General features: G+C 45.4%; 1 protein-coding gene across 6 annotated transcripts in view; it reads left to right on the top strand.

Annotated features, from left to right (window-relative positions):
• slit2 (slit homolog 2) overlaps positions 1 to 11,762 on the top strand; it is a 73,223-nt gene extending 61,461 nt beyond the window's left edge. For all 6 annotated transcript variants that reach the window (XM_079862096.1, XM_079862098.1, XM_079862097.1 and 3 more), the window contains 7 exons: positions 4,859 to 4,996; positions 5,113 to 5,353; positions 5,472 to 5,602; positions 8,066 to 8,220; positions 8,348 to 8,636; positions 8,727 to 8,935; positions 10,148 to 11,762. In XM_079862096.1, coding sequence (XP_079718222.1) covers positions 4,859 to 4,996; positions 5,113 to 5,353; positions 5,472 to 5,602; positions 8,066 to 8,220; positions 8,348 to 8,636; positions 8,727 to 8,935; positions 10,148 to 10,392 — 1,408 coding nt within the window. In that variant the 3' untranslated portion in view covers positions 10,393 to 11,762. The remainder of the gene's footprint in view (positions 1 to 4,858; positions 4,997 to 5,112; positions 5,354 to 5,471; positions 5,603 to 8,065; positions 8,221 to 8,347; positions 8,637 to 8,726; positions 8,936 to 10,147) is intronic.
• Positions 11,763 to 12,634: the final 872 nt, after the last annotated feature.

Raw genomic sequence — 12,634 nt, 5'->3', positions numbered from 1 at the left:
CTGGCCTCTTCGGCGGGGCGGTTGAGGACTTTGCCCAGCAGTTCTCGACCGCCCAGAAGCAGACTGAGGCTCTCAGACATGTCCTGCCCCGACGGCCAGCTGCTGCCTCCACCCAGCCGTCGGCACAGGTCCCTCAGTCTGCTTGCCGCCGAGGGCGCCCTTCTACGGCTCCCGCCCCTCCCGCACGGCCCCAGCAGCAGCCTCCATCCGGGTCGCGTCGTGGAGGACGCCGTAGGAAGGCGCCACAGCCCTCTCCCGCCCCGTGCCCCGCTAAACGCCAGGCCAAGCGGCGCTCCTGAGACGGGCTGCTCAGAGATGGCGTTGAGTTCTTTTCAGGAGCCGGTAGCAGGGCCGCTCCTTCCCCCGGTGGAGGGCCGGGGGAGAATCCTTGGTTTTCCCCACCCCGCTGCTCGTCCCACGACGGGCAGCACCCTAATGTGGTTAAAGAAAGAACTCACTCCCCCATCTCTGAGCACACAGAGTGTCCGGATGACAGTGCGCGCCGCTCACGAGCCTCGCCACTCTCGTCCCCCTCTGTCGCCAGTCCCCTGCCAGAGCACGCCCCAGTGGGACGCTGGTCCTCCCCTGGCCTCCTCTGGCAGGACGCGGCTAATGACCGTGCCCTCGCACCGGGCCGCTATGCCACCCACGCCTGGGCCGGTCATTCCGCCTCGCTGCACCACCGAGGGTACGTCTGTGGTCCATATTACCCCGCTGGTACAGTTCCTGGAAGCCTGGTTAGAGCTTCCCAGGCTGTCCCGCTGGGTCGCGAGGACCATCAGGATCGGCTACGCGATTCAGTTCGCGCGGTCTCCTCCCCGCTTCAGGGGAGTCCGCTTCACTATGGTCGGTGGCAATGCCCCGGTTATGAGAGCGGAGGTCGCTACCTTACTGGCGAAGGGTGCGATCGAGACTGTCCCTCCAGCCGAAATGAGGTCCGGCTTTTACAGCCCCTACTTCATTGTACCGAAGAAATCCGGTGGGTTACGACCAATCCTCGACTTGCGCGTCTTGAACCGCTCCCTTCACAGGATGCCGTTCAAGATGCTCACGGCCAAACGCATTTTCGAGTGCATTCGGCCGCAGGATTGGTTTGCAGCGATCGACCTGAAGGACGCCTACTTCCATGTCTCCATTCTTCCTCGACACAGACCGTTTCTACGGTTTGCTTTCGAGGGGCAGGCATACCAGTACGCGGTTCTCCCTTTCGGGCTAGCCCTGTCTCCTCGCGTCTTCACGAAGGTCGTCGAGGCAGCCCTTGTTCCCCTTCGGGAACACGGGGTTCGCATCCTGAACTATCTCGACGACTGGCTGATCCTAGCTCACTCTCGAGACCAGGTTTGCGAACATAGGGACCTAGTGCTCCGGCACCTAGCTCGTTTGGGCCTTCGGGTCAACTGGGAGAAGAGCAAACTCTGCCCGGTGTAGAGGATCTCTTTTCTCGGTATGGAGATCGACTCGGTCGCCATGTGCGCGCAGCTTACGAGCGAGCGCGCGCAGTCACTGCTGACTTGCCTTCGTCAGTTCGAGGGCAAGAGTGTGGTTCCACTGAAACTATTTCAGAGGCTCCTGGGGCATATGGCATCCGCAGCCGCAGTCACGCCGCTCGGGTTGCTTCATATGAGACCACTTCAGCTTTGGCTTCGCGATCGAGTCCCGAGGTGGGCATGGCATCACGGCACGTTCCGAGTCCCAGTGACTCCGGCCTGCCATCAGACCTTCACCCCGTGGTCGAACCTCAGTTTTCTTCGGGCCGGAGTGCCCTTGGAACGAGTGTCCAGGCATGTTGTTGTATCAACAGATGCCTCCACCACGGGTTGGGGCGCCATGTGCAATGGACATGCGGCCGCGGGCTCCTGGACAGGACCCCAGCGCCTTTGGCATGTCAATTGCCTCGAGTTGTTGGCTGTACGTCTTGCCCTGCACCGCTTCCATGCGTTGCTCAGGGGTCAACACGTACTAGTCCGATCGGACAATACCGCGACTGTAGCGTACATCAACCGTCAAGGTGGTCTGCGCTCCCGCCGTATGTCACAACTCGCCCGCCACCTCCTCATATGGAGTCAGAAGCATCTGAGGTCGCTTCGTGCCATTTATATCCCGGGAGACCTGAACCAGGCGGCCGACGAGCTGTCTCGGCTTCGGCCTCTCGCTGGAGATTGGCGACTCCATCCCCAGACGGTTCAGCTGATTTGGGATCAGTTCGGGGACGCACAGGTAGACCTGTTTGCCTCCCACGACTCGTCCCATTGCGCCCTGTTTTATTCCCTGACCGAGGGCACGCTCGGCACGGATGCACTGGCGCACAGCTGGCCGCGGGGCCTCCGCAAGTATGCGTTTCCCCCAGTGAGCCTTCTTGCGCAGACCTTGCGCAAGATCAGGGAGGACGAGGAGCAGGTTATTTTGGTTGCCCCGTATTGGCCCAACCGCACCTGGTTCTCAGAACTGGTACTCCTCGCGACAGCACCTCCCTGGCCAATTCCTCTGAGGAAGGACCTGCTTTCTCAGGGACGGGGCACCTTATGGCACCCTCGTCCCGATCTTTGGAACCTCCACGTGTGGCTCCTGGACGGGACGAGGCAGGTTTGAGTACCCTACCACCAGCGGTGGTGGCTACCATCACTTCCGCTAGAGCATTGTCCACGAGACATGCCTATGCGTTGAAGTGGAACCTCTTCGTCAACTGGTGTTCTTCTAAAAATCTAGAACCCACGAAATGCCCCATCAGTGTCGTGCTTTCCTTCCTGCAAGAAGGGTTGGAGCGAAGGCTGTCTCCCTCCACCCTGAAAGTGTATGTTGCCGCCATTGCCGCACATCACGACGCAGTTGATGGTAAGTCCTTGGGAAAGCACGACCTGGTCGTCAGGTTCCTGAGGGGAGCCAGGAGACTGAATCCTCCTCGTCCTCCCCTCGTACCCTCTTGGGACCTCTCAGTGGTTTTAACTGCCCTGCAGAGTGCTCCCTTTGAGCCTCTGCAATCAGTGGAGCTTAAGTTCCTGTCAATGAAGACAGCACTCCTGGTTGCATTGGCCTCCATCAAGAGGGTAGGGGACCTGCAGGCATTTTCGGTTGACGAAGCGTGCCTGGAATTCGGACCGGCTAACTCTCACGTGATCCTGAGACCCCGGCCTGGATATGTGCCCAAGGTTCCCACCACACCCTTCCGAGATCAGGTGGTGAACCTGCAAGCGCTGCCTTTGGAGGAGGCAGACCCAGCCTTGGCACTGCTCTGTCCAGTACGCGCACTCCGTGCTTACGTTGACAGGACGCAGTGTTTAAGGACCTCAGACCAGCTCTTTGTCTGTCATGGTGGGAAGCTGAAGGGAAAGGCTCTCTCCAAGCAAAGGTTGTCTCACTGGATAGTGGACGCCATTGCTTTGGCATACCAGCAGCAAGGTCGACCATGCCCCCTTGGTGTGACGGCCCACTCCACCCGGAGTGTGGCATCCTCTTGGGCTCTAGCGCATGGCGCCTCGCTAACAGACATCTGCAGAGCTGCAGGCTGGGCGACACCTAACACATTCGCGAGATTCTATAATCTCCGAGTGGAGCCAGTTTCTTCTCATGTACTCGCTTCAACTAGCCGGTAAGAGATTCTGCTCAGGTGTCTTCGCTTGCTCGCCATTCCTCTCCACGGACGGGATACGTGCGATATTCTCCTCAGGTGAGCCTAATAAGCCCTGAGTCTCCTCCAGCACTGACGACGTCAACGCCAGAGTTATGCCACCGGCAGCTTTCGCGCTTGGCTAGGTGCCTCCATGTGCATGGTTCCCCTCCGGGTGACCCCCACATGTGTATTCCACTGTAAGTCTCTTTGAGCATGTGTCTTTCCCTTGGCAAGCCACCTTGCCACCCCTGGGGTTGAAATATTCCACCTGCGGCTGGACACCCCAGTGTTACTCCGTATGCAGCCCTTCGGGGTCATATGTGTATTCTAAGTCCCCCCCTTCGGGTTGGGCATGATTGCATATTTCCACTGGATATGCTTCCCAGTGTACCTTGGTATTCCTGTGTTAAGTAGGACTCCTTCGTCCGTGCTAGTCTCACGACAGGGAGCTCAGACTTACGCAGGGCACTGGAAGACAGTCGAGAGGTGGCGTGATTACACTGGGAACCCCATTCGTCGTCATCCGACGTAACTCGGAGTGACAACGAAAGGGAACGTCTCGGTTACGTATGTAACCCTCGTTCCCTGAGTAGGGAACGGAGACGTTACGTCTCCCTGCCACTTCCGCTGTACCGCTGGAAACGCCTGAGTTCAGTCTCGGCTCCTCAGCGAAGACATATCTGCATGTTGCCAGCGCACTTCCTTTATACCCCCAGGGTGGGGCGGAGTTACGCTATGCAAATTCCGCAGACCCATGGCATTTCTTTGCCATTGGCTCGTTTTATATACTCGAAGATGATAGGATTTCTAAGCGAAACCCCATTCGTCGTCATCCGACGTAACGTCTCCGGGTTACATACGTAACCGAGACGTTTCTATGAAACTATGGCTTAACAGCACTGATTCAGTAAGAAGTGTTTGAAGAACTCAGAATTCAACCACAAATGTCTCAGTGATTTTAACTAGTTTAAAGCCTGATGAAACAGCGCTGACATTCTCAACAGCATTAACATGGAGAACAGGAGAAACACTTTGCCCTGAACGAACAAGTTAGAAGGCAATCCACAAATCGCCAACATTTACCATGGATTTGCCTTAGTAACAACACTTGTAACATGGTATTGTGGCATAACTATGGTATATTTATATTGAAGGTGAATCTGCAGCCCTGAAATGATTGGAGTTAAACATGAAGATGTGAGTTTTAAATGTTAAATGTGATGATGTTGTTTCGTGTGTGTGTTTGTGTAGGTGCGAGTGTACTCCAGGTTACACCGGGGAGCACTGCGAGGTGGATTTTGATGATTGTGAAGATAATAAGTGTAAAAACGGGGCTCAGTGTATTGATGCTGTGAATGGCTACACGTGTGTGTGCCCAGAAGGATACAGGTGAGCATGAATACACAAACACACTAGATCATCAGAGATCACCATGTGGAATACGTGTCTCACTGTGTGTGTGTGTGTGTGTGTGTGTGTGTGTGTGTGTGTGTGTGTGTGCGCAGTGGGCTGTTCTGCGAGTTCTCTCCTCCAATGGTCCTGCCGAGAACAAGTCCGTGTGACCACTATGACTGTGCCAACGGTGCACAGTGTGTTGTCAAGGACACAGATCCTGTGTGTCAGTGTCTCCATGGTTACGAGGGCGTGCACTGTGAGAGGCTGGTCAGCGTCAACTTCATCAACAGAGAATCATTCCTGCAGATCCCCTCCAACCTCATTACAGAACAGGCCAATATATCACTACAGGTACATGTCATAAAAAAGATCATTCTGCTTGTGTTTTTGAGTGTGAGTGAGAGATTGTTAATTCTTCATCAAAAATGCATATGCATGCACTCATGTGGTCTGTATGTGTGTGTATTAGATCGCCACAGATGAGGATAATGGGGTGTTGCTGTATAAAGGAGATAATGAACACATCGCTGTGGAGCTCTACAGAGGCAGACTGAGAGTCAGTTATGATTCTGGATCATATCCTCCATCTGCCATCTACAGGTACACACACGATTTAGATACTGTAGGCATTTTACAACAGCTCATTCACTCAGAGTTTAGAGCTGGAACTATACATTTTACAATATGCTAAATCAAGAACAGGACAATCATCTATCAATGCATCTCATTATATTTACTCCAAACTCCATATACCATTCAAAAGTTTGGGATCAGTCATTTTTTAAAGACATTTTACTTTTCTATTTAGCAAGGATGCATTACATCTATAAAAAGTGATAGACATTTTTAATGTTACATAAGATTTCTATTTCAATAGCTTTCTATTTCTTTCTATTCACCAATGAATTCTGAATCAAATGTATCACAGTAAGAAATGTTTCTGTGCACCAAATCAGCCTATTAGAATGATTTCTGAAGGATCATGTGACACGTTTTTTTCCCCACTTTTTACCTGGTCACAAAGAAGTCGTACATTTAATTTATTTAACTCAGTCTCTCTCTCTCTCTCTCTCTCTCTCTCTCTCTCTCTCTCTCTCTCTCTCTCTCTCTCTCTCTCTCTCTCTCTCTCTAAAATTCAGGGTTGCATTTTAGCCTATAGTAATGTGCATATTTCCATATTATTGTATTTACATACAGTTATGAGCCATAACTTCGTTTCAAAGCCATTAAAATAATCATTATTTTCAGAATGATATACAAGTACATTAGAATTAAATGTTACTGTATATATTTTAATGTGGGAGCAATAATGAAATATTAAAGTCACCATAAAATCGAAATTTACTTTTTTAATATTGCAGCATTTATTATAAATGATTTATCCGTGAACATTTTTTTAAAAATTATTATTCATGTGAATCTTCTCTTCTCTGGTGACGGCTTTACTGGCACGTGTCACTCACATGAGATCACAGCATTAACAAACCACAACAATTCAACAATCCAATCAATTCCCATTGGACTAAATCAAGTCCCGGTCTGGATTTGTTCTCGTTTAAGAAGCTGTTTCAAGGATATATGTCACAAATAATCACAATAAGAAAGAAAAGAATATCACAACTGCTGTTTTATACTCAACTTTAGCTTTGGTTAAGGTGTTTGGTTTGAGTTATTTTCATTTTTAACTGAAATTAAACTGAGATCAAAAAGTAGTTGGCAAAGGGTCACAGACTCCTTTTGAAGATCTCTGGTAGAAGCAGAACCTTAAAAGCTTGTTTTTTTCTCAACAGTAATGAGGAAAAATCTTTCCTCTGAAGAATTTTGTTTTTTATAAAGTCTAATCAATTTAAAGGGGTCATCAACTGCATTTTTTTTTTTACATTTTTAAATGTTCTCTGATGTCCACTTATAATGTTATCAAGATTTTTACATCAAAAAAGATTTAGAAGTAATAGGCTACTTTCTATCCTGTTTTTGACCCTCTCTTTCGAACACTTTGTTTTGATGGGCTGACGCTTTCAAGACTTGGAATAAATGGCCACTGCTATGATTGGGTGACAGTTTTGCATATTAAAATAATTTTCAACATCCCCACCAAATTTACACGTGTGGATTCGTTTTGAAAAATTCCGATTTTTTAAAATATCTGGTTACATTTTTGCGTATTACATATGCTTTTTAAGTCTTGGTTGTGGCAAATAAATTTTAAATATATGGAGTTACAACAGTTAGAATTGACAAAGGATGACTTACGGTGCTTCATGTAAACAAAATGATGAATGAATGTACCATTGTTTGTCGCACTTTCATTCTTATATGCTATTCATCGTTCATTCTTCATTCATTCATTCATTCACCGAAGCTTTTATTTAGGATTACAGCGATTGGCTTAGATCAAAACAAAAACAAAAACAAAAGCATCGTTCTCTAAATGCCGAAGCAAAGGAAAGAACTGCAAATCACAACATTTCACAGTTTGACTGCGGCGCTACAGTATAAATACTCAGTACGTATCAAACGATCTGTATCAGACAAAGATACATGTGACACATGGTAAAAAACTGTTACTCTTACTTGTGTGTTGCGACATTACTGTCAGATCCAATATAGGCGGCACTGCATCGTCTTTTATTTTCAGTCTTTCTGAAAAGCCTGCACCGAATGGTTTTGTTTAAAAACGAAGTGAACAAATGAACAGTCTTACTGACGTGATCTGACTGGAACTTCGTTTTTTTCCCACATCTTGGCACTTCAAAGAGTCTTGTTATCCTCAGAGAGTATTTACTACTACATGACGTGTGTGAATCGGTGGGCGGGGCTAAAGAGGCAATGATGTAGAAGTAGGCGTTCTGCAGAGGAGGTCTTTCGTCGCACTATTGACGTAATAATGTGACAACATTTTTGTAGCTTGGTTTCAATAAGAGCTGTTTTTGGAATAACATGGTAATTTGGAGGTTCTGGAGATATTTTTAATAGTACAATTTCCCTTTGAAATAACTGAGCCCTATTTAAACTATTATTTTGAAATTCCCCTCACTGTTCACTTCTGCTCTCTCTCCCTAGTGTTGAGACGATAAATGATGGCAGTTTTCATGTAGTGGAGCTGGTGGCAAAGGATCAGTCTCTGTCACTGTCCATTGATGGAGGAAGCCCCAAATCCATTAACACTGCCAACAGTCCCAGCCCAGCACCCAGCCCTGCTCCGCTTTACCTTGGGGGTATGTACAACACAGCGGTCACTTTGAAACTTGGTTAGGTCTGCTTCTAACTCTGGATCTTCCCAGAATTAGTTACACAGCAATTCTCAAAAATCGAAAATCAAATAATAAGCTCCTCTTTTCTCAGGAATTCCTCAGCAGTCTGGATTGGCCTCATTGCGTCAGAGCTCCGGGAGGAACGGCTCTAGTTTCCACGGCTGTATCCGAAACCTCTACATTAATGACCAGCTCCAGGACCTCACTCAGTTCCTGCTGCAGGAGGGGGTGGTGCCCGGCTGCCAGCCCTGCCAGCGGAGTGTGTGCGCTCATGGGCAGTGCCATGCCACCGGACAATCCTCCTTCAGCTGTGAGTGTGAGGCCGGATGGACTGGCTCTCTGTGTGACCAGCAGATCAACAACCCATGTGACGGGAACAAGTAAGAGACCGAAAAATGCACACACACACACACTGGTTTCATTCAATTAGAGTGGACATCTCATTTTTTGTCATTTTGTGTGTGTCTCAGGTGTATCCACGGTTCCTGTTCGCCCATAAACTCGTACTCGTACAGCTGTCGCTGTCATCCAGGCTTTGCAGGTGTATTGTGTGATGAAGAGGAGCAGTTGAGTCCCTGTCAGTACATAGCATGTAAACACGGGCGCTGTCGCGTGTCTGGGCTGGGGAAAGCCTACTGCGAGTGCAACAGCGGCTACATGGGACAAAGCTGTGATAGAGGTACGGCGGCGAGGGTTCAATCTTTCAATGAAACCTGATCTCTTGAAAGAAATGTGACATTGCATACAGTAGGTGTTTGAAAAATATTGCCGTGGCTACGAGAAATTGCAGTTTCCAAGTGAAATGTCCACTAACATTGAAAATGATTTCATTTTCTCCAATTAGGCGTTAATAAGGTGAAAACATTTTTAAATAATGTTTTGTTATTTGTTATGTTTTGTAGGCTAAAATCACTGCAACCATTATAATTTTTAGTGTTTTTTTTTTTTTTAAAGATTGACAAAATAATCGTAATATTGGCCCTTTATCGGTTATTGGCCGTGAGATACAGTATAATAGGCTGAAAATATGATATTATAAGCTGATAATAATATTTAATAGATATATAATATATAATATAATAAAATCCTAAAACTGGATTTCAATTTTAATTTTAATTTGAGACTAAAGCATTTTTTTAAAGCTACTCACGCAATTTATGGTACAAATGTGACATTTTCCATACAACTTGTGCTCTCTTGCAATCTTCTAATAACCTTCTCCTCTATTCTTTATTTTTCTCAATAGGAAACAAAAGTCGTAGCATTTTATCTCACCACTAGTAGTCATGTCACCTGGAAACTGTAGAAATTTGTACCTGTGGTCCATTTTTTCACGTTTAAAACAGCATATGCATGGTCTCATTTTTACCATAAAGACAGGTACTCACCTGTACTGGAACTTGTGCTTGCATGTTTCAAAAATGTCTTTAATGCTTCCACAGTATGTTGTTAAGTTTTGCTTTTCATTCTAAACCTCTGTTCAGTTTGCTGTTGAAATGCTAACCCTGTGAGGAGCTAATCCTACGCTATTATTGTTGTTGTTTTACTAACGTTCGTTTTTAAACTTCCTGTAACCTTCAAGCTGCTACTGAAAGCGGTGTGGACCCCACTCAGGTCCGCCAGGTGAGGGATGCATGTTAGTGTTCATCTTCAATTTCTTCCTTTCTTGAGTCACTAATAAACCTCAAGCTTTGAGACACCCATATTCCTGCAGCCCCTACAACCATCGTCTCTCCTCTTCCTTTTTCTGCTTTCGCACTTTGTATTTTCTTAGGAGTTACCTTTCAATTTCTCAGTAAAAATTTCATGAAAAACATCACGATTGATATTCTATATATGCAATATAGTGATCAATCTTTTTCTCTCTCTCTCTCTCTCTCTCTCTCTGTAGAGATGGCGTGTCGGGGGGAACGGGTCCGAGATCACTATCAGACGCAGCAGGGCTACGCAGCGTGCCAAAGCACAGAGAAGGTCTCCCGTTTAGAGTGTCGGGGCAGCTGTGGGGACGGGACCTCCTGCTGCGCCCCTCTCCGCAGCAAACGCAGGAAATACACCTTCCAATGCACAGACGGATCCTCTTTTGTACAGGAGGTGGAAAAGGTCGTCAAGTGTGGCTGCACAAAATGTCCATCCTAAAAACGAAAAAGAAGAAATACATCCTCACCCCCCCCCCACCCTTGTTTGAAGTCCCCTGTTTTACCTTTTTTTGTCAGTGTTGGACTAATGTTTTTTCCTTCAGAGGAGATAATGGATTACTGTAAGATAAAGAACAAACCTATTTTTTATTATGAAGTGGAGAAAAAAAAGACAAAAAATAGATTTTAGAGGGTTTTTTTTTTTATTTGCCATCATTTTAGGTACTGTGACATTTCTGATTATATTTGTTTTTTTGTTTGGAAAAAAATCACCTCAGACCAGAATGGAAAGCAAACACACCCTGACGACACGTTTCACTTTTTTGTGTCTTTCTTTGTGCCATTCTTTTACACGGTTTTCTGGACTGCCGTAACTCATTTCACCTGGACTTTGTGAAGGTGAGATAAAGTATCACTATGGAGACTGCAGGGGGATTCGCTGAGAGAGGAGGTCACTCCTCCTACTTCCTTACAGTTTACCACACACACACACACACACACTATCATAGCTGCTTCTATACACACACACACACACCTTACCCACGAAGTGTACACAGATGATCTCTTCCAGCATGCGCACGCACACACACACACACACGCACACACACACACACACACGCACACACACACACACACACACACACACACACACACGCTCACGCTCTCTTCTGCCACATTATAAACCATGTGTATTTATTGTATCAAAAATACCGTCACATTACTTATACTCGGTATAGCCCTTTGCTTCCCTGGAGTTACAGTTGGAATTTCTTAATATATATTAATTTATATTCCTCTTACCAATTTAAATCACTCATAGCTTACTGAGTAGAATAACTAACGTTGTGTCTCCTTCATTTGGTTGGTTTGACCAATGGGACTGTTGTATTTACCATAAAAAAAGAGAAGAAAAAAAAAAAAAACCTAGTGGTGTTATAAATCTTCAAATGTGAAGTGAAAACATTGTATATTTTTGTCGAATCTCCTAAAAATTTGTATGGTGACACAGACGTGCTTTATATTAGAGTTTAAATGTATAGTTAAAATCTCCCCATGTATTCAGTATAGAGCACATGCCATAGTTCAAAAAAATAACAGTAGCGTCCATAGCCGTCAATAAACCTCTTTTTAAAATATCCTCCTTGCGAATCCTTTTTAATGATACAGATAGAAAGAAAAACTGTGACTTTTTCTAAATGATACTACTTTGTTACCACTCTGTTTCCCCCATGTTAACATGTTGCTGCTAAATTGGTATTGTAGACTTTGGATGATGATGATGATGCTGATGTTTATTGTAGAGGACGTTGCTCATTCATTGAGCAAATTGTTTTACTGATCAATGAATAAAGATGTCCCCTCCCTCTTCAAGCTTGTTCCTCTGTGTGTAACGCTTGCGTAGCCACACATCCACAACACTTACATCAGGGCTATTCAGTCTGGCTCCTTAATATCTATTTAAATTGATAAAGTAAATGTTTGCGCCACACTTGATGATGCACAGGCCATTGTGGTAGTGAATTTCAGCACATCATAAAAAAAAATTAAAAAAAAAGAATTAAAAAATCTCAGTTGCCAGCAGGTGGCGATATAGTTCACTCATTACTGCGTTTTTCTTGCAGCCGGTGTTATTTGACACACCATGTGTGTATTGAACATTCATGGAAATCTTCCACCAAAGCATCTTGGATAAACTGCTCAAATTGTCTCTAAAACACAACAAATGAAAGATGAATCTTACTAATCTGAAAAAAGAAGGCATGATAATAATGTGCTGTTAATTCTAATTAGCTTTTGATAGTTAGGCTATTAATTGCGCTGTTAGTTGAGCTAGGCTATAAATCCTTCTTACCGAAATGTAAAAAAAGGTTGATGCTTTACATGTATTATACCACAATATAGTTTGGCAAACATCAAAATAATTGAAACAATTCAAATAATGTGACAGTTTCCAAAAACAATTCTAATCAAAACAGCTTGAGTGGAAAATATATAAACGCAATTTTTATTGTTTATTTTTCACAGACAGCTACAACAAATCATATAGTCAGAAAGTGTGTAGTGAACGCAATAACATTAAGGGCACTGTCAAAGTTCTGCATTTTTTTTTTTACAATCACTTCAAGTACGAGACTTCAAATGTCAAAACTCACAACCAACGAGATATTCTATATATATATATATTGTTTTTTTCTTGTAACACATTCCAATTGCTTGGAATACAACACAAATAAGGCCATTTG

Source organism: Squalius cephalus (assembly GCF_949319135.1).
Source record: "Squalius cephalus genome assembly, chromosome: 2".
Lineage (NCBI taxonomy): Eukaryota > Metazoa > Chordata > Actinopteri > Cypriniformes > Leuciscidae > Squalius > Squalius cephalus.
The sequence above is the reverse complement of the archived record's forward strand: the minus strand, read 5'-3'. Positions and strand labels throughout refer to the sequence as shown.